Genomic DNA, 26408 nt, shown 5'->3' on the forward strand with positions numbered 1-26408 from the left:
TGGAATGAGATCTTTTAAGTAGTCGGCAGCAGCAGGCACTTGCCGTGGATGAGTGATCAAGGAGCAAAGATCCAGTGGGGGCTTCATGAGGTTATTTTCATGATGTGCCCAAATACTGCTGTTCATCCACACTGAGACCCTGTGTGTGGGGATTCTCAGAGGAGATAGAAATAACTTTACAGCTGCTCACCGAGATGGAGAGTGTGAAGAAAGATTTGAACAAGCCCACTGTGTACAGAAGCAAACTCAACTAAGTGGGGTTTTGATGTCGCAAGAGGGCTGTTTCAAACTGTGTAGTTTTGGGTCTTTAAAATTCTAAATAAATACAGTTAATATTTAAAATACCCTAATGTTTTAATATCCTGTTTTTACCCCCATATTGTGCAATCTTGTTGCGTTGCTGTCTGACCTTGTGTAAATAGTTGTTAAACTAATGTAGGAATATTACTCCCTGGGGAGACAATAAATTATTTTAGTTTGCAAGTTAAGCGTGCTCAGTTGGAAATGTCATTAGACTACTGCTTGTAAAATATAATCCATGCAAAAAAAATAAAAAATTATAACTCTTGCTAACTAAATAATTCATTTATAAATGTCAACTAATGGTTTGCAGGTTTTGGCTATAGTCGTTTGAGTCATTATAGGGAACACAGCAATTTCATAAATAAATAAAATAATATATATATATATATATAATAATAATAATAATAATAAATACATAAAAATAAATAATAAATAAATATAACATGATTTAACAGAGTAGAATATAGCCTATATTATTAGATCATATTGAAAATGTACATTTGAGAACATTTATTTAAACGTAAACAAATAAAATATAATACAAAATAGAAATGAAATAAATTAGCCGGAGCACCTTTTCCAATTACGTGAAATAATGGCCAATCAAAATGGAGTCCCGTAGGAAAACAAAGGCTGTGATTGGCTGAGACGCGGCCCCTGTTTTTAGGCGCCCCCCGTCCTGTCGGAGGGCTGGTGGTGAATGGAAGGGGCGCCTGGAAACTGCGGCCCAATGCACAGATTGAGAAGAACGAGGCTGAGGACTCCCGACCGACCGCTCTAGTGCAATGAAACGACGCTCCGTGAAGTCAAGCTGAAAACATGGGAATATTAGCCTACAACTTTTAAAAACTTTAGCGATTTTGTCTTGAAGGACTTTTATTAGACGCTGGAAGTTTTTTGCCCGCAGAGGGGATCTCTGGGTCGTGGATCACCGCTGCAGTGGGATTTGGAGTGAGAGTGGACTGCTTGGAGTCACTTACAAAGACCATCAAGAAGTCATGACACGACGGAGATTTCGCTTGGATTATTTTCTTTAAAACACAAGCAAAAGTTGACTGCAATTGTGTGAGTACTGCTTGTTGCAAACTGTGACCCCAATTTCGGGGAGAAGAGAGCTAATTTTTAAGCGTTTGCATCGTTTTCAGTTGTCCTACTTGGATCAAAGTTTTTCCTTCCCTCCCCCCTCCTCTTCGTCCTCAACTATGGCGGCCACTGCCTCTCTGTGTGTGCGGATCATGTGGTTACTGTGCGGATTGAGCCCTGTGATTTTAGCCCAGCATTACAACAGTGAATCGGGCATTTCAATTCCGGAACACGGCTTTTGTCAGCCCATCTCCATCCCCTTGTGCACCGACATTGCCTACAACCAGACCATCATGCCGAACCTTTTGGGGCACACTAACCAAGAAGACGCAGGACTAGAGGTGCATCAATTCTACCCACTAGTAAAAGTCCAATGCTCTGCAGATTTGAAGTTTTTCCTCTGCTCCATGTATGCCCCTGTTTGCACCGTTTTGGAGCAAGCAATCCCTCCGTGTCGGTCTCTGTGTGAACGCGCACGCCAGGGATGCGAAGCCCTCATGAATAAATTCGGTTTCCAGTGGCCCGAAAGACTGCGCTGCGAGGCTTTCCCTGTCCACGGCGCGGGGGAAATCTGCGTGGGTCAGAACACGTCGGAACCGAGTGGACCTTCATCCTCTTCCTCCTCTCCCTACGTGCCCGAGTCGGTCACCCTACCCCCCAACATCGTGCGATCAAACCAGCGCCCCCCACAGCACAACCAGTATCACCCGTTTGTCTGCCCTATCCAGCTGGATGTGCCACCCTATCTGGGCTACCGTTTCATGGGGGTCAAGGACTGTGGAGCACCGTGCGAGCCCAACAAGCCAGCTGGGATTATGTACTTCCGTGACGACGAGGTGAAATTTGGACGTCTCTGGGTGGGCATCTGGTCCATCTTGTGCTGAGTACTTTGTTCACAGTACTCACATATTTGGTGGACATGCGCCGGTTCCGTTACCCAGAGCGGCCCATAATCTTCCTCTCTGGCTGTTACTTCATGGTGGCTTTAGCTTATGCTGCTGGATTCTTTCTGGAGGACCAAGTTGTTTGCGTGGATAAGTTCAAGGACGAAGGCTATAGAACAGTAGCCCAGGGCACCAAAAAGGAGGGCTGCACTATTCTCTTCATGGTTCTGTACTTTTTCGGGATGGCCAGCTCTATTTGGTGGGTGATCCTGTCCCTCACATGGTTCCTATCTGCTGGTATGAAGTGGGGGCATGAGGCCATTGAAGCAAACTCCCAGTACTTCCACTTAGCCGCATGGGCAGTACCAGCTATCAAGACCATCACCATCCTCGCCATGGGGCAAGTGGACGGGGACGTTTTGACTGGTGTGTGTTTCGTGGGGATCTTCAACGTTGACGCCCTTCGTGGATTCGTCCTCGCCCCTCTGTTCGTCTACCTGTTCATCGGTACCTCCTTCCTGCTGGCTGGATTTGTGTCACTTTTCCGCATCAGAACCATCATGAAGCATGATGGAACCAAGACGGAGAAACTGGAGAAGCTCATGGTCCGAATTGGGGTCTTCAGCGTTCTCTACACTGTCCCAGCCACCATTGTGATTGCATGTTACTTCTATGAGCAGGCCTTCAGGGAGCATTGGGAGCGCACCTGGCATATGCAGAACTGTAAGCGCTTTGCAGTACAGTGTCCGGCGAACAACTTTGCCCCCATGACCCCCGACTTCACAGTGTTCATGATCAAATACTTGATGACCATGATAGTCGGCATCACCTCCGGGTTTTGGGTTTGGTCCGGTAAAACCCTCCAATCCTGGCGGAGATTCTACAAGCGCCTTAGCAATAGTAACCACGGCGAAACAACAGTGTGAACTATATAGACACTTTTTGAGAATGAGGTCAAATAGCTTTCATTTAAATCTGAACTCTTATTATTTTGTTGTGTTTTATATGTTGTGACAGCAATTAGAGCGTTCGGACAAACCCAAACTTAAATCAAGGTTAGAAGCGGATGCATTCAGGCCAATCATAATGCTGGTCCGTGGACTGTTTGAAAAAGTCGGACATGAAAAGTTACTATGAAGCCAGTTAGGTATTACTTATTTTTCTATGTCACAATATAGTTGAATGTTCTTTTATATATTCCAAACAAGAACGAGATTTTCTGGCACAAACAGCAAAAGGTCAAATGGCGTGACCTCAAGTTGGAGCAATAAGATCATGAAGACACCAGCCACACCCCTAAAGAACTGTGAATGCACACTTTAAACACATACGGTGGCTGCTTCAAATCTAAAAAAAAAACTTTATCGTCTGTTACAATTCTCTGAACGCAGCCCAAAGCAACAAATATTGACTTTTGCCATGTTGTGCCAAGCGTCGGACAAACCATTTCTTATTTTCATGTATTTTTGTAGTCCTCTCTGTATTTGAATGTTCACTCCGAAGGTGAATGAAGTTTTGTATTGGTTTGCACAGCTATGCTAACAGTTTTAAAGTGTTACAAATGACTGACCTGGATCTAACATGCAGGGACCACACACTCGCCCGCCCCTCTCCTCTCTCTCTTACTTTGCCTTTTATTCTTTGTAACTGAGACATAGCAGCTCATTGTTTATCCATGCGTGCTTGTGTGTGGTCCTTGGATCTCCATCTAAAAGCAGCAACCTTTTAAGGATTCAGCTAATCTGTAGGCAGCCAGGGTTTAATGTTATTCATTCTGGCAAAAGATGATTGTACTTCACCTACACTTGTAATCACCAAAGTTTTTTGTTAGTTCAAATGTTACAGCTGGTTCAGAAAGGTTTTATAAAGATTTAAATCAACATTTTTTAAACAAAGCCATTAAAACATCTAAATCTATGTCTGTGATCTGTACTTTTGGAGCCACTTGTGCTTGATACTTAAATTACAAAAACACTAGACAAGAAAGGTCAGAAGTCACTACCTTGAGGAATGTCGCTATTTGGAGCTAGGCAGACAGTTTTTTTTTTATCTTTGACCCTTGGAGACAGTAACGCAATTTATCAGCAGCACACAATCTGTCTAAAAGTTACGTCCAGCAGGCATTGCATTTCAAACTGGAATCCATTCATTTCATTTTCACTCGCCACAGCGATTTTACTGTAGCCTGGACTATTTGAGTTTAAAAGCTTGTTCTTTCAGCACATTTTTACCAGTGTCACTGATGGATGAAGTGGCGACAGAATTGTGTATGTTAGCCCAAAGCTACATGCTAAGAGTACAATATAGCATAGAGCAGTCCTTACTCAGAGCAGCTTGTTGATAATCCATGTCACACTGTTGCATGTGATGTATGACATACCTCAATCTATTGTTTAGTCTCCATTTTCAGGAGTCAACCATGGCTGTTCTTGTGTTTACCCAATAACAACTCGAGATGTGAGCAATATCCAATTATAAAGAAGGAAATGTCTGTTTAGTGGCGACATACGCAAACCACCTTGAGCAGACTTGTTTTTTAAATGAATAATGTATTTATGGGGATTTTGTTTTTGACTTTTTAAACTTTTTTTAATGATGTACTTGTACAGTTTGAATAAAAAGTCCTAAAGTTTTTAAATATGTTGTCTATTTTGTGGTTTGTTGTGAGTGTCAATAGCGCATGTTACCCTTAGGTGAGCAAATGACCCACATTATAGGCTCTATTTTATGACTAAACAAAGATTGTAAAAAGTGTCTATGGGATCTGGTAACTTAAACCTGAAGGAGAAATGCTGACACTTTTACGCTAGGTGAAGAAAGTAGGAAAAGTAAAGCACATATTGCTTAATTCCAAAACTGAATCAGAGTAGGGCAGCACTATTTTTAGAAAAACAATTGACAAATCTGACAAATACTGCAAGTGTCATTAGGTGTTTAGAAAGTAGGATTCTGTTCAGAGTGCACACTGTAAACAACTCATCGAGTATTAACATTTGAGAGAAGACTGAAATATGAACTGATAAACTAACAAGAATCTCATGTATTTCAGAACATCTCTGTGGATGTCTGAACTCTAGATACAAGATTTTTGTGTAAGACAGTGATTTGTTCTTCATAAACAATAGCAGCCTTAGATAAATGCAGAAGCTCAATTTTCACATATTGTGCAGCTCTAGTAAAATTGTAGTAATAAAAAGTAGTTTATTTTGGGTTTTATAAAAATGCAAATGTCAGTCTGGTGTTGGGAGTCTGTATTTAATGACTGCACTAACAAAACAGTGGGTCCTATAAGAAGTTACTGCTCCTGTCTCCATCCCTGAGGGGCCTTGAGTCACCACCTGTATTCAAAATGCAAAACTGCTAATAATGAACAAGACCCTTTGTAATGGATGCTGTAAAATAAAACTTTCCATTCCATTTACGGTAATGGAACTCACTGTATTAAAGGCCTCTGTAAGTTAATGACTGATATTGTTGCCCATTCTTATAGACGGGCAGGATAAGCAACAGGTCGGAAATATTTCTGTTAAATAATGTACTAGTATTTTACACCTCGCACATTTTACATAGTTCACAGACCATCATCATGGTAATATTATACTGTCACAGTATATGCAATTTTGCTTTGTCTATGTCTGGATAATACTCAAAAAGCCGCAGCTCCGCTTTCCAGTTTTGCCAATAGAGCTGTACTGACCTCTTGTGGTTAGATATAGATTTACAGGCCAGCATGCCAACATTTGAATTACTCACATCAAATCCTATTTCACGGAGAATATATATTGTAATAAATTAAGGTAAATTCTAATTTGTCTTATCAGCAATAAACACAATTATAGTACATACAAGGATGTATGTACTATGACAATATCAGTGTATTAGGGGAATAGCCTAGTATTTTGGTGTCAAGATAATTTGATACAGCCTATCAAACAATAACTTACTTGAATCGGGGGTCAGTATAACAATACAGAATCAACAATGACATCTAGTGGCCAGAAGAAGGCACTTAAAAGACTGTGAACTCTGCTTTGTGTATTTGCATAAGCAACAGACAGTAGTGTATGAGAAACCACTGCAAGTAGCTTAGGGCATTCCTATTGTTGTTACTTATTTTAGTAAAATGTTTATATTTTGTTCTGACTGATTTTTTAAAAACAAAATAAAACAAGAAAATAAATAAATACAAACATTTTATTATCTTTTATGTTGATTGACTTAACATGAGAATTTGTTTTTCTAATTAAAATAAAAAAAAAAAATCTTTCACATAATATAGGGAGTTATGAAGCACTTAACTTTTTTGAGTTTTATGAAATCTGCAACCTGAAATACTCAGCTTTCTGTTTGTTATCTCTGGAGTGTGAATCTCCTCATTTTCAAATGGGCATGATTGGGGACCAATCGGGGACATTCATTTTTCTTCCGCTTATCCGGGTCTGGGTCGTGGCGCAGCAGTCTAAGCAGGGCCTCCCAAGTTCCTTCACCCCGGACATTTCCTCCAGCTCCTTTGGGGGGACCCCAAGGCATTTCCAGGCCAGCCGAGAGATAAAGTCCCCCCAGTGTCTCCTGGGTCTTCCCAGGGGCCTCCTCTCGGTGGAAGATGCCCGGAACATCTCCCAAGGGTGACTCCTCGGAGGCATCCGGAACAGATGCCCGAGCCCCCTCAGCTGGCTCCTCTTGACATGGAGGAGCAGGGGCTCTACTCCAAGCTCCTCCTGTGTAACCGAACACCTCACTCTATCTCTAAGGGAGTGCCCAGCCACCCTGCTGAGGAAACTCATTTCAGCCGCTTGTATCCGCGATCTTGTCCTTTCGGTCATTACTCAAAGCTCATAAACATAGGTGAGGGTAAGAACGTAGATTAACCAATAAATCGAGAGCTTTGCCTTTTGGCTCAGTTCCCTCTTCACCACATAGGGGTTCTCCCTCTCTCTCTCAAGTCCACCATTAGTCTTGGTCTAGTCCTGGTTTAGCCCTGGTTTATGCCTTGTTTTAGTCCTGGTTTAGTCCTGGCTGGCCCAATGTTCCGCGGTCAGGATGGAAACCACACTGTTTCGGTCGGATTCTCCTCTCCAGTACCCTGAAATAGACCTTACTGTGGAGGCTGAGGAGTGTGAGTCCCCTGTAGTTGGATCACACTCTTGGGTCCCCCCTCTTAAACAGAGAGAATACCCTGGAGCCTTGCCACCGAGGAGCTTGCCAACCACGTCAGTGACTTCAGCCAGGGTGATGGACGAATCTGCCTCTGAGTCTCCAGCCTCTGCTTCCTCCTCTGAAGACATGACGGTGGGATTGAGGAGATCCTCAAAGTATTCCTTCCACCATCCGACAACATCCCCAGTTGAGGTCAGCAGCTCTCCCCCCCGCACTGTAAACACTGTTGTTTCAGCACTGCTTCCCCCTCCTGAGGCGCCGGACGGTAGCTCTAGGTTTTGTCTGTACAACCATACGGGCTGCAGCACGCTTGGCCTGCTGGTACCCATCAGTTGCCTCAGGAGTCCCACGAGCTAACAAGGCCTAACAGGACTTCTTCAGCCTGATGGCTTCCCTTACTTCCAGTGTCCACCATGTGGTTCAGGGATTGCTGTTGAAGTTGAAACTCCTCCTGACAGAGGGCTCCACCAGGCGTTCCGAACAGACCGTCACTATACGCTTGGATCTGCCAAGTCTTTCCAGCTTCCTCCTTCACCAGCTGACCCAGCTCACCACCAGGTGGTGATCGGTTGACTGCTCTGCCCCTCTCTTCACCTGAGTGTCCAAAACACACGGCCAGAGGTCAGATGACACAATGACAAAGTCAATCATGGTGATGCCACGTGCACTGATGGACACCAGTGTGCTCACATATATTGTGTTTATTATGGACAAACTGTGACTGGCACAGAAGTCCAATAACAAAACACCTCTTGGATTCAGATCAGGTAGGCCGTTCTCCCCCATTACCCTTCTCCAGGTGTCACTGTCATTGCCCATGTGGGCATTGAAGTCCCCCAGTAGAACAACGAAGCCCCGGGTTGGTGCACTGCCTAGTACCCTTTCCAGGGACTCCAAGAAGTATTGTAAGGACTGCTGTTCGGGCCCATAGGCCGACACAACAGTGAGAGACCTGTCCCCGACCCGAAGGAGCAGGGACATGACCCTCTTGTTCACCAGGGTGAACTCCAACACACGTGGTGGAGCTGTGGGGCAATGAACAGGCCCACACCAGCCCACTGCTGCTCCCCATGGGTAAAGCCTGAGAAATAGAGAATCCAGCCCCTCTCAAGGATTTGGGTTCCAGAGCCCAAGCTGTGCATGGAGGTGAGGTCAACTATATCTAGTTGGTAAAGCTCAAACTCCCACACAAGCTCAGGCTCCTCCCCCCCCCCAGCAAGGTGACATTCCATGTCCCCAGTGCTAGTCTCCATGTCTGGAGATCTAGTTGCTGAGGCCCCCGCCTTTGACTACTGCCCAGATCTCTGGGTGATGTAACTGACTTCTGTATGGTGCTCATCATAGGGGGCTTCTGAACCTGCTGTTTGCCTTGGGTGACCCTACCAAGGGCATGAAGCCCCCGACAACATAGCTCCCAGTATCATTCAGGCACTCTAACCCCTCCACCACATTAAGGTGGCAGTTTATTTATTTATTTATTTATTTTAAATAAATAGCCTATATTTGATATTTTGTTGATTCCAAAATCTGAGCATGCTAATGATCATGTGGTGATGGCCCACCAGATTTGCACACTGGCACAGTGATGAATAGGCTTAGAGCTCACTGAACCAAGGGCTCAGGCAAGGGCGGTGCCAGAGGGAGCTTGAGTGCCAATGCACCACCATAGATTTTTGACCCATTTTCATAGGACAATGGGTGTGCTTGCACACCCATTGAAAGAGCTCCTTCAACCAAAAATTCCTGGTGCCGCCCCTGGGCTCAGGTGTGGTAGTGAGCTGCATGGTGTTGAATGATCTCTCCTGGTAGATCCCACTCGGCTCCTGGGTTCATGTTATCCATAATAGGTACACTGCAGGTATGCTTTTGATGAGGAAACAATTATAAGATAGGTCAGAAAGTAGCTAATGGGCCCTTTAAAAGAAAAAAGTGTGTCTATAATTCTCTAATAGACTATAACCAATATCATAGGAGATTTAAATTTGGGTAAATCCTTAGCTTCAGAATTTGAATTGTCCATATCTCTGAGCGTTGCCCCTGACACATTTTGATTCTGTGTAATAGCCTGGGCAGTAGCTAGCAAGATGAATTCTCACAATGCTTGTGAGTTTACAAACTCTTGAGAGTCCATCTTGTTCAGATCCAGTGTTTGCCTGTGAATGGTCCGGCAGTGGCTGACCAATCACAGGCCAACACTGTGATTTGTGTGCAAACCAGTGCTGAACGTATTAAAACAAACATGGCTATGCCAACAGATTTCTTATTTGAGAAGAAATACAGACTACTTTGATTTTGAAACGTGCAGAGGGAACCACTTTGTGCATTTGTGGACGGGTAAGAACCATGCGCTTTTCTCTCAACTGGATTTAACTAGATTTGTAGATCTCTTGGCTTGTTCTGCTGTTGTGATGCTTCAACCAACCAATCTGTTTGAACGCTCCAATCATTGGTTTCAAGCACTTTCAGTGTGAGCTTGATTGATGTCAATCTGCACAGTGATGTTGTGAGTCTCCTCTCCCTTTGCTCCTTGTTTTAAGTCACTCCCTCTTAAAACATAGTAAGTGTTTGAGCATTGAGTGTTCAGAAAATCTATTTTCACCTGTCACCTCCAACAGCTCTGTACTTACTTACGATTGTTCCCAAAATTTAGACTCATGCCACAATGAAGTTCTCAGTTCTGCAGTTTAAACAGAAAGTTAATTCGCCAGTTTCTATTAAGATATCCTATATTAAAATCAGTATTGTAAAATAAGGCTCATGCTATTGTTTATTACTAAAAGCTAACATTGCATCACTTGTCACATTATCCAAAACCAAAAAATATATATAAATCTTTAGACATATTTAAGATAAAATACTTTTATACATTATTGATTTTCTGTCTTCTGACCATAAAAATGAACACATATAGCAATAGTAAAGTTTAATAAAGTGTTATTGTCCATGATAAAGGTGATGTAATGCCCACCTCAGGGACTGCCCCTCTGTGCCCTGCCTCACAGTAAACAGGTTCATTAGGAGTTGGTCATAGTCCACTGGCTCTAAGCATTCCCACAACACTCCGGACAGATCCCCAGACAGCAATTTACTCTGGCAGCAAAGGGACTGTTATTGTACCACTGTAAACAACAGGACAAAGCATAATTTCAAGGCCTAAGGTTTCAGAAGATAATAATATAAACTAGAAAAGCACTCAGAGAGCGCAGACCTCCACCAAGGACTACCCCAATTTTTTTTATATAAATTGCGATAAAATCAGTCTTCTGGATCAGATCCGGATCAGCCTTTGGAATATGAAAGAGGATCCCATTGTCCATCCCTGAGTCAAATTTCATGGGGTTTGGTCAATAATTAACCGAGATATTGAGAAACAAAATTTTTGGCCCCATTTACCACAATGTTAACTAAAATTTCAAAGTGATCCAGAATCCAGGATTTCTTCCGGATCACCCCCAAAATGAAATCAGTTCTTCCTTTTCACATTTCCAACAAATCCTGAAAATTTAATCAAAATCGGTCCATAACTTTTTGAGTTATGTTGCTAACAGACAAACAAACAAACAAACAAACAAACAAACAAACAAACAAACAGACAAACGCCGGCAAAAACATAACCTCCTTGGCGGAGGTAATTAATAATATAATAATAATAATAAAGATAACAGCGGTACTTTTAATATATATAATAAATAAAGCCCCATTATAAACTGGTATTGTTGTTATTGTTCTTTTATATTAGGCCTTTTCTGTTCTGCATAAATGAGCTTTTCTATTAGGAATGTATAACAATGTTGTGGATTATCAAAACATACCCCATGACCCTTTGCTTGGTTTCAGAGTAGACAACATGGAGAAAAAAACTATTATTAAACATTTTTATATCTAGTTTGTTGGAATATGAAAGTAAAGCTTGTCTAGGGGCTTTTTAAAGGTTCTACATTACACAAAATCGACTCTTGTGAGCTTTAAGCCATGTCATAATGATGTCATCTCCTCAAATACGTACCCAGAGTTGTGTTTTGTTTCATTGACAAATTTGAGTAATCCTTTATTATTAGTCTGTCTACATCTTCAAAGCTCAAAATAATTTTCAAGTTGACAGCTACCTTGTACTTTTTGTTCAGCAGATATTTGCAATTTCAGGGATGAAATCATTCAAACTAAGCAAAGGTGTATGGAGTTTAAAAACACAGGGGGGGGAGGGAATTTTTGTATTACCACATGACATTACAAGGTGGAAAAGAATTTTCTCTGTTTGAGAAATGAACACAGCCTAAATATGCGGGGTTTGTGTGTTCATTGCGTGAATGGAACAGGCATGTTATTGATGAGGAAACAACATTATCAAATAGATCAGAAAATAGCCTAATATGGACCCTTTAAAAGAAAAAAAAACATTGTATATGATTGTGTTGTCTTTCCCAAAATGATATTCTTATTGTGTAACCATATCTAATATCATAGGAGATATGAATATGGTTATATCCTTAGCTTCAACATTTGAATGGTCCATATGATAAACTGTGCTTAACAAAAGATTAATCTAGGCCTAATCACACAGGAAGCTCATCTAACTGACAAACCTTGACTATTGGCTTTAGCTAACAAAATCAAAATCCTTTTTTCTCCTAAACAGTTTCAACATGTGAAAAGTCAAAAAGATTGGTCTTATATTGTTATGATGTACTTCAGACATAAAATAGTATAGCAATTCTAGGATTACATTTTTTTCACAAGCAAAATGCCCACGAGATTAAACTATGACGATATGTTGATAGCATTACAGCATAAAAGAGTGCAGTCCTCCCATTGCCTATAACTGAGGGCCAACCTTACCAACAACAACAATAACATACAGTATAGCAAGGGCAACTTCTGTATGATGGCTATTTGAGTTACTATTTAATAACTATATAACTTAATATCTATACATATTTCTTCAGTGATCATGAAAATATGAGATAATAATTTTTGTGATTTGTTTAATTGTAAATGTGTTATGGAAAATAATACTGATGCCTTATACTTTAACCTGACCATGTTCATTAATATTGGACACTACCGCTACCCTGCATTTGTTTTCTGTCTGTTGATCTATTGTTTTGTCATGTTTGCCAATCTGGTCCTTATAACTGTTATTTCACGTGAGAAGTCCTTACACGAGCCTATGTACTTATTCGTTGCTTGCTTGTCTTTTAATGCTTTGTATGGCTCCGCTGGATTCTTCCCCAGGTTTTTGATGGACCTACTTTCTGACTCTCACCTCATCTCACGACCAGCTTGTTTCATTCAAGTCTATGTCATTTATACATTTGCTGCCTATGAATTAACATTACTGGGAGTTATGGCGTATGACAGATATTGTGCTGTATGCCATCCTTTGCATTATCACAGGAAAATGACCATCAAAACAGTAACTATTTTAGCTGCAATAGCATTCATATATCCTGCTTTCTCGATTTCAGCATGTATATTTCTTTCAATGCAGCTTCCTCTATGTGGCAATAAGATTCACAAAGTTTTCTGCGCCAACTGGAATATTGTAAAATTGTCTTGCATTTCAACAGTGAGGAATAACATTATAGGGATGTTTGTTACCATAACTACAGTTTTTTGTCCGCTTTTTTTCGTCCTCTACACTTATTTAAGAATCGTTTTGGTTTGTTGGAAAAGTTCATCTGAATTTAAAGGGAAGGTTTTGCAAAACTGCATGCCGCACATTGTGTCTTTTGCGACTTATTCGATTACAGTGTTTTGTGATGTGTCCCTGAGCCGCTACGATCTTGAAAAGGTGAATCCGATTTTGGCATCTATTTTATCACTGGAGTTTGTAGTCATAACACCAATCCTGAATCCTTTAGTTTATGGACTGAAGTTACCAGCAATAAGGAAGCAAATATCAAGAATTTTGTTGATCGATAAAGCATAAAATTAAGTCAAGATTTCAACATAAATTTGAGTCTTTAAAATCCTATGTCATCAGAATGTTCAAAATTCTGGTTTTATGACATTAGAAACAACTATTTAGAATTTCCAAGGTACACATATTCGTTCATTTCTTTCTCTATTAAGAAGGATGGAAAAATGCAGTTCTATTCATGAATTTAGAATGCTTTTGTTTACAAATTAGATGGTCTATAGAAATACAGAGTTTTAGCAAGAACATGTTTTTATTGTTTTCTGCTAAATTCATAAAAGAAGTATCATCAAGTATTGACAGTGTTGTTTATATTATTTTAACATTTCTTCAATGTATGTTCTGGGTTATATACGGATTTCCAAGCATTATTGTCTAGCTTTAGTAATATATATTCAGTTAGTAGAATGTTGTATGTGTAATTCTTCTGCAGCTTCTCTATGTAACCCTTTATGTGACCTTAATGTATTATTTTAACAATTATAATAAAGAGAAATGTGTCTGCATTTGTTTTCAAGTGTCTTCAGAATCATATTATGCGTAAATGTTAATTGGGATTTGATCAGTTTTCATTAATAAAGCTGATAACTGCAACTCTTTTTAGAAGCTGTAAGCATAAGGACCTAAGTTACGTATGAACAGGGTAGAACAATTGAGGTTGGTTGATTCCCACTGTTTAGTTGACTTGCACCTTTATAAAAACATGTTAGTAGAATGTCAACTCCACTCTTGGACAAATTGCTTTAAGGCCTATACATTTTTATTGGACATACTTTTCAATCCTCACCTCATCTCCTGCATTTTCTTTCACCCTGAGTCTGAAGCTTGAAAGGATGCATGTGCTATGACCTCCTGCATTGTGTCAGTGCCCAAGAAGCCTATTCCGTCTGGACTTAAAGACTTCAGACCAGTTGCTTTGATATCTCATATCATGAAAGTGTTTGAGAGACTTCTGGCTCAGCTCAGACCCCTGGTGGCACCATTCCTGGATCCTCTACAATTTGCCTAGCAGTGCCATTTAGGTGTGGAAGATGCAGTAATCTATCTTCTGCAGCGGGCTCACTCACACCTGGATAGTGTTAAGGGCTCTGTGAGGATATTATTTTTTGATTTTTCCAGTGCCTTTAATACAGTCCAGTCCTTTCTGTTGAGTAAGAAGTTGCTTAGGATGGGTGTCAGCTCCTCCATTGTCTCCTGGATTACTGACTATCTGTCAGGCAGGCCTCAGTACGTGTGACCACCCTGTCTGATACTTCGATCAGTAATGTAGGAGTCCCCCAGGGTACAGTCATGTCTCTGTTTCTGTTAACTCTGTACACCTCTGATTTCCAGTACAGCTCTGAGTCCTGCCACCTGCAGAAGTTCTCTGATAACTCTACAGTGGTTGGGTGTAACAGATATGGTCCGGAGCTGGAGTACAGGACACTGATTGCAAACTGCGTGGAGTGGTCCCAGGCAAAACATCTGCTACTTTCTCTCTCCCTCTATCATCTCTCTCTCCCTCTGTGTCCGAACCTCCACTTTAAAGTTCCTTGCTTGAGTAAATTCTATTGTGCAATTATTTATACTTATATATATTATTTACCAAAGAGATTTGCGCATTATTACTTACAAGGGTATATACTTGCTCTGTGTTTACAATGTTCAGTTAAGTGTTCAGTCTGGAGTCACTGCACAAATCTTTATAATGATGGTGATGGTATTTATTTATTAACCTTTTTAAATAATTTATTATTTTAATGTTCATGTTTGGTGTATTTGTTTTGGAACGAAAGCAAATTGCATTGATATATACTGAATTATTGTTAATTCTGGGCAGAGCGGGTGGTGTGGTGGGGCACCACAAAGCATTTATGCTTAGGGCACACAAATGGCCAGCAACGGTCCTGATTTCAGGCCAAGCAATAGCATCACCATGGAGAAAAGTTGAGGCATACTTCATGGGTATTACAAGTTTGATTATACGTCATCACCCAGGGGAATGTAATAGGTTAGTAGGCTGCGATATTGCATAAAAGAGTCCAGCCTCTAATGTGGACTTCACCAAGATGTAGCCAGTGCATGGACTTCACTAACTGCTCTGAGCATTTTAGGACACACTTCAAAACATTTTTAATTGTGTTGTATCTAGAAAATGTATGTGAATAATAATAGAAATTTTGATTCTGAAATTGTGCAAAGCTTTTAACCACTATCTGTTTTGATTATTGACCGCATATTATGGACAATAGCACAGCATCCTTATACTTTAACCTTACCATGTTCAGGACTATAGATGCTTATAAATATCCAGTTTTTATTTTCTTCCTCTTCCTCTATGTTTTCATCACCTCTGCTAACCTTATTTTAATAGCTGTAATATTGCAGGAGAAGTCTACATGAGCCTATGTACATATTTATTGCTTGTTTATCTTTAAATGCTTTGTATGGCTCTGCTGGATTCTTCCCAAGATTTTTATTGGACCTACTTTCTGACAATCACCTCATCTCACGACCAGCTTGCTTTAGTCAAGTCTATGTTATTTACTCTTACGCCTCCTATGAATTAACCTTGCTCGGAATTATGGCTTATGACAGGTATGCTGCTGTATGCCACCCTTTGCATTATCATAGAAAAATGCAGTTCAACGTAATTATAACGTTAGCTCTGTTTGCGTGGCTTTGTCCTCCCTGTTTAATTATTCCTATTATTTATTTAGCATCCATGCTTCCTCTATGTGGAAATAAGCTCCACAGAGTCTACTGTGCCAATTGGAACATAGTGAAGTTATCTTGCATTTCTACAGCTAAGAATAATATTTTTGGGATGTTTGTGACAATAACTACAGTTTTTTGTCCTCTGTTCTTTGTCTTGTTTACATACTTTCGTATTATAATGATGTGCTGGAAAAAGTCCTCTGAATTTAAAGGCAAAGTGTTGCAAAAATGTCTGCCGCATATAATTTCTTTCACGACATATTCAATTGCAACATTTTGTGATATTGCTTTAAGTCGATTTGAGCTGGATCAGACCAGTCCATATTTGGTATTTTTGTCTTTAGAATTTGTTGTTATTCCTCCTATTCTGAACCCACTGGTGTATGGCCTTAACTTACCAGAGATAAGGAGACATGTAGTGAAGATGTTGTCCAAACAAACATTGTAATGAACTGTACAAGCCCATCGTCATTATTGACTTTATCAGTTCAGTAAATGGTAGATGAAACAATATTTCTCATTTCATAGGTTTGGAATTATCCTGTTTAGGGGTTATTGTGTCAGTGACATAAAATGCTTTTAAAAATGTGTTCAAATGTGTTCTTGTGATGGGCCTAAGTGTGCATGTTGGTAAAACATATATGATTATTAAGTTTAGACAAATAGTTGTGCACTGTTACGTCACATTTTTGATTATGGTTATTTAGCATACATTTAGCAAACATCTTGGCCCTAAACACAACAAAAATGGATTCTTGGTTTAGATCTCATCTCAGATCTGCTGAAACCCAAACTGAAAGAACAACCTGTGTGTTAAACATGTGTTTAACACACAAACCCTACATATTTAGGCTTCTGAGGTCTTCTCTCAAACAGAAATCACTGCTAAATGTATATTCATTAAAACTTCAAAACTACTGCTTCATGAGATCACAAGGTGGAACACAGCAGGGAGATGCTCAAACATGTGTGAATGAAACAAAAGGAGGTAAGAGCATTATAACACAGCTTAAAACTCACAAGAGTCAGTTTTGCGTAATATAGGACCTTTAAGACATGTCATAACTAACATTTTAAACTTAAAAGAGAGTGCCTTTTTCTGTGCTTTGTACTGTTTCTACTACTACTGCAATCATTTGATGGCCATTGATCAATGCCAAAGAAAATATTTATTTTGTCAATCTATTTAATAATGGCCAGAATTATATTAAATAAGGAGCTGTTAGTAGCCACAAGAGCTACAACTATTTCCTAAATCTCACATATGCATTTATGTAGTGCTGTTTCAGTGGACAGGCTCATAATGTCCAAGGGGAATTTTAGAGCCGTCAGTTAGAAATAAAAGCCTTGAACTCACGACTGCTGTCCACTATCAGTCTTAGGCCTCAGTTCTGTGTGATCTACTTATACAGAAAATACACAGAAATAAAGGCCTGACATTTTTCATTATATGTTTTATGGGGGAAAACGCTACTTATTTCTTGGTCTTTAACTTAACAATGTTCTTGAAAATTGAAGTTTACCGCTACCCTGCTTTTGTTTTTTGCCTATTGATCTATTGTTTTATCATGTTTGCCAATCTGGTCGTTGTAACTGTCATTTCACGTGAGAAGTCCTTACACGAGCCTATGTATGTATTCATTGCTTGCTTGTCTTTTAATGCTTTGTATGGCTCCGCTGGATTCTTCCCCAGGTTTTTAATGGATCTTCTTGCTGACACTCACCTCATCTCACGACCAGCTTGTTTCATTCAGGTGTATACTATTTACAGTTTTGTTGGCTGTGACTTAATGATTCTTGGGGTCATGGCATATGATAGATATGCTGCTGTATGCTATCCTTTACACTATCATAGGAAAATGAACTTAAATACTGTTGTTATATTAACTGTAGTGACCTATATTTACCCTTTTGTTATTGTAACAACGTGCATTTTGCTGTCTGCTAAGCTTCCATTGTGTGACAACAAAATACACAAAGTTTACTGCGCAAACTGGAATATAGTCAAACTCTCATGTGTCCCCACAGCTCTTAATAACATGGTGGGGATGCTTTTATCTACAACTGTTGTCTTCATCCCCCTCTTATTTGTACTGTATACATACTTACGAATTGTCATTATTTGTTGGAAAGCGTCTTCAGAATATAAAGGTAAAACTTTTCAAAATTGTTTACCACATATCATATCTTTCACAACATTTTGTGTGGCGTCGTTTTGTGACGTGATGTTGAGTCGCATTGACCTGGAGACGGTGAATCCGGTCCTGGCTGTTATTTTATCAATGGAGGTGGTTATAATTACTCCCATTGTGAATCCACTTGTTTATGGGCTGAAGTTACCTGAAATAAGAAAACACATTTTTAAGATGTTCTTAACACCTAAATACTGTAACTAAAATTAATGTATTTAAATGTATGTGCTATGCTATGTGGCTGATTATAATAAAAATACATCTACAATATAAGTCTCTTTCTTCTATTTTAAGAACTAAGAAAGAAATGTCAGTTTTCCAAATCTAAACTTTTTTTCTTTTTTACAATTAAAATTGGGGATTTAAGGCCTAATAGCTTACTATTTCCAGATTGTGCATGAATAATGTTTTTTTTTATTTTTTATTATTCCATTAAGTAACTGTCAGCAGTTATACATTTGTACTTACTTTAAATACACTTAATGTAGCAGGCTTACAGTTTCACATAGAAGTCAGTCCATTGTTACATAGGCTCACAGCTGTTCCTTGTACAGAACAATATTTGTTTCAATCTTAACTATAGCATAAATAATGTTGTGTGTTAAACATACAGTATATATCCTAAAATCTTGACCTTAACCTATGTGAAAGTGCAGGGCACTGTATTTGACTGTTCAATCTACATACAAAAATACAATTAAAATAGTATTTTATATAGAAAAAGTCTATATAGAATTACTATTGTTTCAATTTGTGTAAAACCACAAAGATTCAAAAGTTATTAATTAATCTTATGACTAATACTAATTATTATTCTGATGCCAATAAAGCTTACTCCCCAGACTCACTGCGTCACAGGTTATCACATGCTGACACCTTCACATATCGAAAGCATTTAAAAGACTGACTCTTCAAAACACAACAAACATGGTCCAGTGGTCTATAGTTTCCTGGTGTTTTACTATGCTATATACTATATATCAGTGCTAATGGTAACACAGTGATATTAATGATGTTTAACTGTACGATATGATGGATAATATCTCTGCCATGACTGTGTTCACGCTGTCTGGTTTAAATGGCACTGAAAAGTACAGGGGTTATCTATTTTTTGTAACCCTCCTATTTTATTGTTTGATCTGGTTGGTGAATCTGACAATCATTTTTACTATTCTTGTGGACAAAAACCTCCGTGAGCCAATGTATGTATTTCTATGTAATTTGTGCATTAATGGACTATACGGAACATCAGGTTTTTACCCCAAGTTCCTCAGTGACCTCCTCTCCTCCGCTCATGTTATTTCATATGCTGGTTGTCTTTTGCAGGGGTTTGTGCTCCATGTTGCTGCATCTGCTGATTTTACAATGTTAATGATTATGGCACTTGATAGATATGCTGCAATATGTCATCCTTTAATCTATCACAGTGTAATGACAAAACAAAGAATTTCACTGTTAATATTTTACACCTGGATTATTCCACATTTGTTACTGGTACTAAGCACAGTATCAACATCAACTCTAACCTTATGTGGATCACATATTCCCAAGATCTACTGCATAAATTACTTGGTTGGTAGACTTGCTTGCACACCTTCTCTGTCAAATCTGATAATCCCAGCTATCAATTATAGTTTTTATGGAGGACATTTCATTGTTGTAATTTGGTCTTACTTTTATTTGATCAAAACCTGTATAACATCTAAAGAGGGTAGAAAGAAATTTATGAAAACATGCCTGCCACATCTTTTCTGTCTAATTACAGTCACTGGGTCCTTGCTTTTTGATTTGATCTTTGTTAGGTTTGGGTCAAAAGATGTTTCACAGAATCTGCAGAATTTTATGGCTATTGAATTTCTCATTGTCCCTCCTATTGTCAACCCACTTATATATGGTTTTAAACTCACTAAAATAAGGAATACAATATCACAGTTCCTTTGTAGAAGAGACCTGAAAAGTATAAAATCATGAACTATTAATTACTACACTTCAAGCCTTATATTACACAAAATTGACTCCTGTGAGCTTTGTTACCTCATCAAAAACACACCTGGAGTTGTGTTTTGTTTCATTTGCACATGTTTGAGTAATCATTTATTATTAATCTGTCTACATCTCCGAAGCTCAAAATGCTCAAAATGTTACAGTTACAGATACCTTTTACCTTTACTTCAGTAGAGATTAGAAACTCCAGAGCTGAAATTATCCAAATGATTATAGAGAAGGTGTATGGAGTTATTAACACAGTGAGGCACTTTCTGTATTACTACATGGCATCACAAGGTGGAACAGAGCCTAAATATTCAGGGTTTGTGTTTAACATGTAAATAAACCAAATACAATTTTGGATTTGTTTTTGGTGAGGAAACATTATAACATATATCAGAAAATAATGTGATATGGCCCTTTAATTAATCAATGCAATACACATTCTCATTTTGATATTAGATTCTAAACACAAACCAAATGAATTAATTTCTTTATAAATGTTTGAATAATTTGAAAAAAAAAAACATGATGTTGGAAATTCAGTGATTTTGTATGGTCTATGTCAAATACTTTTGGTTGTAGGCCTGCACATTTTCTATGTCAATTTTAGTAAGACTCATTGAAAGCTCCATGAAATACTGTGTGCAATAGATACGTTTGTGAAATAAAATGTTAAGTTTGTCATTAAACTATTACAGTACAAAGAATGATTATTGTTAAGATGCTCTGAGGTGCCTTATTTGAATATTCACAGATCAGAATTTCAGGAATGTTTGTAATAATAGTAATGATGCTTATGTAGCGCTTTTCTGAAATCTCAAAGACGCTTTACAGAATATGATTCATTCACTCCACACTTGATGGTGGTAAATTACTAGTGTAGCCACAGCTGCCAGCTGAGATGCAGGTTTTCTGTGTTTGCAGAAAACCTGCATTTCTACTGTGAGGCCTGCTTGTATCCATGGAAACGTTGTCCATGGATCTGTTGGATTTAATGTTCCGCAGTATGGCATAATCGCACCAAATGAGCTCATTATTTGTCATACGCAGTTTTAATATTTATTGTTCTTCATCATTACTTTTATTTTATTTATTTTTTTGTCCCAATCATCCCAGTCCCCGAAGTTTTGCAGAGGTTGCAAACACACGTATAAAAATGAGCACAGAGGAGTGGAGATGTGAGTAAAGATGTTCCTTCAGGACAGGCTCAGCTCTGAACATGGATAATGCTTCTGCTGTCCGCCTTTTCACTCTCTCAGGACTAAATGAAACAACACCCTATAGAGCCACCCTTTTTTCCCTCACTTTGATTCACTATTGTGTAATTTTATTTGCAAATGTCTCTCTCATTATTATAATTGTTTTAGATTCCAATCTCCACGAGCCAATGTATATTTTACTGTGTAGTTTCTGTTTTAATGCGTTGTATGGAACAGCTGGTTTCTACCCAAAATTTCTTATCGATTTACAAGCTACATCTCCAGAGATCTCATACGATGCTTGTCTCCTCCAGGCTTTTATCATGTATTCTTTTGCCTGCAGTGATTTGTCTATTTTAGCAGTAATGGCGTATGACCGGTATCTGGCCATATGCCTTCCTTTGCACTACCACTCTATCATGACTAAAAAAAGACTCTCTCAGTTAGTATGTTTTTCTTGGGTTACTCCGTGTTGTATTTTTGCTCTCAATGTTCTGCTCACATCTCAGCTTCAGCTCTGCGGCACACATATTCAAAGGATATTATGTGTGAATTGGGTGATAGTTAAACTTGCCTGTCCCAAAGCAAATACTTTTCCAAATAGTATTACTGCATATTGTACTATGTTCATATATATGGGGCATGGCTTCTTTGTTGTTTGGACATACATGCACATGATAAAAACTTGTGTAAGGTCGAAGGATGACAGAGTGAAGTTCATGCAGACCTGTGTGCCCCATCTCACATCTATGCTCACTTTTGTTTGTACCATCCTCTTTGATTTAATGCACATGCGCTTTGGACCGGAAAATCTGCCACAACATTTGAAAAACTTTATTGCCATTGAGTTTATTCTTGTTCCGCCATTTGTAAATCCTTTGATCTATGGGTTTAAACTGACTAAAATCAGAAACCGAATAGAGGGTCTTTTCTATGTTCAAAATAAATTACACTTGCCAGCACAAACTGATGATTGTTAATAAAATGAAAATTAAGGACTTGAAAAAATATTATGTACAGTGCACTATTTGTTGTGATGTTTAGTACAATATCAATAAAGTTATTTGTACACAATTTCTCCATTTTCACATGACATGTTTCCTTGCATGGCCATCTATACCAACTCAAAAAGGGGGTATTAGCACTGGTTTTGTTTTTTTGAAGTGAAATTTATTGAATATTTTAATATTTAAATGTGCTTTTTTGAAAAATGTACATGGTTGATTTTGGTCAAAAATCATTAAAACTAGAAAATGTTATCTAATTAGAATGTGAGAAAAAGTTTTGGGTGTTACTCAAGGCCAAAACTTCTACCACTAATCTTCACCTCTTCTAGGTTATAGTTTTATACTTACATTTATTATATAAAACAATATCCTAGAAGAGGTGAAGATTAGTGGTTTATAATTATAGTTATTATATATCCGTCCTTGAACAGTCATCTTAACATGGTGGAAGGGTTTGAGTGACTGACTGATCCCAGGAGCTATGTTGTCAGGGGGCTTTATGCCCCTGGTAGGGTCACTCAAAGGCAAACAGGTCCAGAGGAGACGGGTCAGACTAAAAGTGGTTCAGAAGCCCTTTATGATGAGTACTACACTGAGGCCAGTTATGTCCCCTGGATTGGCATTATCGGGGTTCCACCCTGGTACCAAACCTGGTGCGAGCGCTCGATAGCAAGTGTCTGGTGGCCAGGCCTCCCCCCATAGTGTCCAGCCATAGTGGCCACCTGTAGGAGGATCCATAAGGGGCTGATGCAAAGAGATCTGGGTGGCAATCAAAGGCAGGGGCCTCGATGACTTGATCTCCAGACATGGAAACTGGCTCTGAGGGGGGTGGAGGTTCAGTGTTACCAACTAGATATAGTTGGCCTCACCTCCACGCACAGCTTGGGGTCTGGAACCCAACTCCTTGAGAGGGGCTGGACTCTCTATTTTTCTGGTGTTGCCTGCAGGGAGTAGCGGCAAGCTGGTGTGGGGCTGCTCATCCTTTGTCACTGGTTCTGTTCGTTGTATTTAAGGACAGAATTTCTAGGAGCAGTCAGGGGCCGGAGAGGGTCTGGTTTGGGGACCACAAGATGTCTTTTCTGCTGTTTGCAGATGATGAGGATTCCATTAACCAGGACCTGCAATGTGCACTGTAGAAGTTTGCAGCCGAGTGTGAAGTGGCTGGGATGAAGATCAGCTCCTCCAAATCTGAGATCACGGTTCTCGACTGGAAAAAGGTGGCGTGCCCTCTCCAAGTGGGTGGAGAGTCCCTGCCTCAAGTGGAAGAGTTCAAGTATCTCAGCGTCTTGTTCATGAGTGAGGATGGAGCATGAGATTGGTGCAGTTTGGTGCAGATTGGTGCAGCTTCGGCAGTGATGCAGTCACTGTATTGGACTGTTGTGGTGAAGCAAGAGCTGAGTCGAAAGGTGAAGCTGGTCAATCTACATTCCTACAAGCGGTCAATATTAGTTTCCTCTGCAGAGTGGCTGGGTGCTCCCTTAGAGTGAAGAGTTCAGTTACACGAGAGGGGCTTAGAGTAGAGCCACTGTTCCTGAGACTATGTCTCTCGGCTGGCCTGGGAACACCTTGGGGTCCCCCCCCGGAGGAGCTGCAGGAAGTGTCTGGGGTGAAGGAAGTCTGGGAGTCCCTACATAGACTGCTGCCTCCACAACTCGGCCCCGGATAAGCGGAAGAAAATGTATAGTTATTATACCTAGCACAATTTAATTAACAAAATACAAAAAAAAACCAAAAAAAAAAAACATTTACCCCCAATAGTTATACCCAAGAGTTAGCTGATGTTGTTGTTGTTGTTGTTGTTGTTAATGCTTTGCACAGAATGTTCCAGGGTATTTCTCCATGCAGAAAATATGTTTATCAAAGTATAGTAAGAGAAAGAAAAGCATCTTTATATGAAATAAATTGATAAAATGCCATACTGTGGAACATCTCCATCAGCACCTTTAGTTTGAAAGTCCATGTTCCATACCCAGATTTATTTCATATTTCCATAGCCTTCCTTTGACATTGCATTATAACTTATCCCATCACACAAAATATACAGAAATACAAAATATCAGTCTTATGTGATATATGGTAGTTAGGTTATTTAAAAAGTATAATAGAGAATAAGTACATTTTACATTTACAATAGTAGGGTGTAGCCTTTATTTTTTAGGCATCATATTTTTTTCTTCTCTCCCAGTTGCACTAGTCCCAAAAGTTTTCTGTTGATACTGCACCATATAAATATGAGAGATTTAGAGGAGGTCTAGTAAAGATGGACGTAAAGGATCAGAGGCTGTAAAGAATGGACAATGTTTCAACTGTGAGACTCTTCACTCTGTCTGGACTGAACGAGACAATGACATTTAGGGTGACCATTTTCTCTCTCACTTTGGTGTATTACTGCCTTATTCTGTTTTTCAATGTCTCTCTTATTATTATAATTGTTTTAGATTCAAATCTCCATGAGCCTATGTATATTTTACTGTGTAGTTTCTGTTTTAATGCGTTGTATGGGACTGCTGGTTTCTACCCAAAATTTCTTATCGATTTACAAAGTACATCTCCAGAAATCTCATACGATGCTTGTCTCCTCCAGGCGTTTATTATGTATTCTTTTGCGTGCAGTGATTTGTCTATTTTAGCAGTAATGGCATATGACCGGTATCTGGCCATATGCCTTCCTTTGCACTACCACTCTATCATGACTAAAAAAAGACTCTCTCAGTTAATAAGTTTCTCTTGGCTTACTCCATGTTTCATTTTAGGAATCAACATCGTTCTTACATCTCATCTGAAATTATGCAGCTCACATATTCACAGGCTGTTTTGTGCAAATTGGATCATTGTAAAACTTGGTTGTCCTATGAATGATACCTCAGTACACAATGTTTTTGCATATGCTACTATTATCATTTACTTTTTGCATGGCATCTTCATAGTTTGGACTTACATGCATATGATTAAAACATGTGTGCGGTCAAAGGAGGACAGAGGGAGGTTTTTGCAGACTTGTGTCCCACACTTAGTCTCCTTGCTCACATTTGTTGTTACTATATTCTTTGATGTGATGCATATGAGGTTTGGCTCTGATAAACTCCCAAAACACTTTCAAAACTTTATTGCCATAGAGTTTCTCCTTTTCCCTCCATTTGTCAATCCTTTAATATATGGATTCAAACTGACTAAAATCAGAAACAGAATAGAGGGGTTGATCTATGTTAAAACAAGTAAATAAAAAAGTGTAATGTATTGGAAATCCTTAAATACTTCATAAATGCGATCAATGTACGATTACATGAAAATACAAGAAAATAAATGTTACGTATGATATTTTTGTATTTGTATTGTATTTTTGAATTATTCCAATAAAATAAAAGTAGATGTTTGTAATATATATCTATCTATTAATGCAAGGAAGGTCTGTCTCGAGAACTGCACATCCATCTGAAATATGGAGGGTGTCAAAAGTCGCAGATCTTCGATGAGTGATATTATTTTAAACAGACATATTATATTTAAAATAGATCACTCATTTTAAAAGATCTTTGGCATTTTTTGCCCTAACAACATGAAATTTGGCACTGCACATACCTGTACCATTAGGATGACACCCTCCAAATTTGAGATCGGTCAGAGGAGCACTTTGAGAGTTATGCATGGAAAAGACAGGAGGACACATAGACAGACGTTCCTTGCATTAACAGATAGATGTAAGGTAGAGCTTTTTAATGTCATACTGTGGAACATTCCAGAGCAATGACATATCCATAGAAACAACAAGAAAAGTTACACAATGCACCTTTAACTTAAACAAACTATGTTTCACCCTATGCAAATATTTCAATAGAATTTTTCAGAAGGCCACAATTAACAAATATATAAAACATACTCAATTCTTCACTGATTGTGTGAGCAGGTTGTGTTATTCAACTTGAAAAGACGAGACATCTTTTAATGAACAAATGAGCTCTGTGTGCTCTTTCATTTATCCT

The 26408-nt window shown here is 39.0% G+C and overlaps 6 protein-coding genes and 1 pseudogene across 6 annotated transcripts; all 7 read left to right on the forward strand.

Annotated features, from left to right (window-relative positions):
- Positions 1 to 1055: 1055 nt before the first annotated feature.
- LOC110156171 (frizzled-7-like) lies at positions 1056 to 4824 on the forward strand. Its single transcript, XM_020920365.2, is given in 2 exon segments — positions 1056 to 2265; positions 2268 to 4824. Coding segments are annotated over 2 exon segments (1689 nt in total). The 5' UTR covers positions 1056 to 1505; the 3' UTR covers positions 3197 to 4824.
- Positions 4825 to 12426: 7602 nt separating this feature from the next.
- Positions 12427 to 13356, forward strand: LOC110156092 (olfactory receptor 6N2-like). Its single transcript, XM_020920276.1, has one exon. It carries the CDS (start codon positions 12427 to 12429, stop codon positions 13354 to 13356), a length of 930 nt encoding a protein of 309 aa, XP_020775935.1.
- Positions 13357 to 15564: 2208 nt separating this feature from the next.
- Positions 15565 to 16489, forward strand: LOC110156093 (olfactory receptor 2AT4-like; annotated as a pseudogene).
- A 1009-nt stretch (positions 16490 to 17498) lies between these two features.
- LOC110156094 (olfactory receptor 10A3-like) lies at positions 17499 to 18437 on the forward strand. Its single transcript, XM_020920280.2, has one exon. The coding sequence runs from the start codon at positions 17499 to 17501 to the stop codon at positions 18435 to 18437; it is 939 nt and encodes a 312-aa protein (XP_020775939.2).
- Positions 18438 to 19259: 822 nt separating this feature from the next.
- On the forward strand, positions 19260 to 20204 carry LOC110156095 (olfactory receptor 2K2-like). Its single transcript, XM_020920281.1, has one exon. The coding sequence runs from the start codon at positions 19263 to 19265 to the stop codon at positions 20202 to 20204; it is 942 nt and encodes a 313-aa protein (XP_020775940.1). The 5' UTR covers positions 19260 to 19262.
- A 1237-nt stretch (positions 20205 to 21441) lies between these two features.
- On the forward strand, positions 21442 to 22401 carry LOC110156096 (olfactory receptor 19-like). Its single transcript, XM_020920282.1, has one exon. The coding sequence runs from the start codon at positions 21442 to 21444 to the stop codon at positions 22399 to 22401; it is 960 nt and encodes a 319-aa protein (XP_020775941.1).
- Positions 22402 to 24718: 2317 nt separating this feature from the next.
- On the forward strand, positions 24719 to 25651 carry LOC110156097 (olfactory receptor 1D2-like). The gene has a single exon (XM_020920283.2). It carries the CDS (start codon positions 24719 to 24721, stop codon positions 25649 to 25651), a length of 933 nt encoding a protein of 310 aa, XP_020775942.2.
- The last annotated feature ends 757 nt before the right edge of the window (positions 25652 to 26408 follow it).

The sequence above is a fragment of the Boleophthalmus pectinirostris genome, unplaced genomic scaffold (assembly GCF_026225935.1).
Source record: "Boleophthalmus pectinirostris isolate CB_2022bp ecotype Guang Dong unplaced genomic scaffold, ASM2622593v1 HiC_scaffold_1, whole genome shotgun sequence".
Taxonomy (NCBI): domain Eukaryota; kingdom Metazoa; phylum Chordata; class Actinopteri; order Gobiiformes; family Gobiidae; genus Boleophthalmus; species Boleophthalmus pectinirostris.

Excerpts from the sequence above, each read along its gene's own strand:
- LOC110156092 (XM_020920276.1), top strand. The coding sequence starts at position 12,427 with ATGGAAAATAATACTGATGCCTTATACTTTAACCTGACCATGTTCATT.
- LOC110156094 (XM_020920280.2), top strand. The coding sequence starts at position 17,499 with ATGGGGGAAAACGCTACTTATTTCTTGGTCTTTAACTTAACAATGTTC.
- LOC110156095 (XM_020920281.1), top strand. The coding sequence starts at position 19,263 with ATGATGGATAATATCTCTGCCATGACTGTGTTCACGCTGTCTGGTTTA.
- LOC110156096 (XM_020920282.1), top strand. The coding sequence starts at position 21,442 with ATGGATAATGCTTCTGCTGTCCGCCTTTTCACTCTCTCAGGACTAAAT.
- LOC110156097 (XM_020920283.2), top strand. The coding sequence starts at position 24,719 with ATGGACAATGTTTCAACTGTGAGACTCTTCACTCTGTCTGGACTGAAC.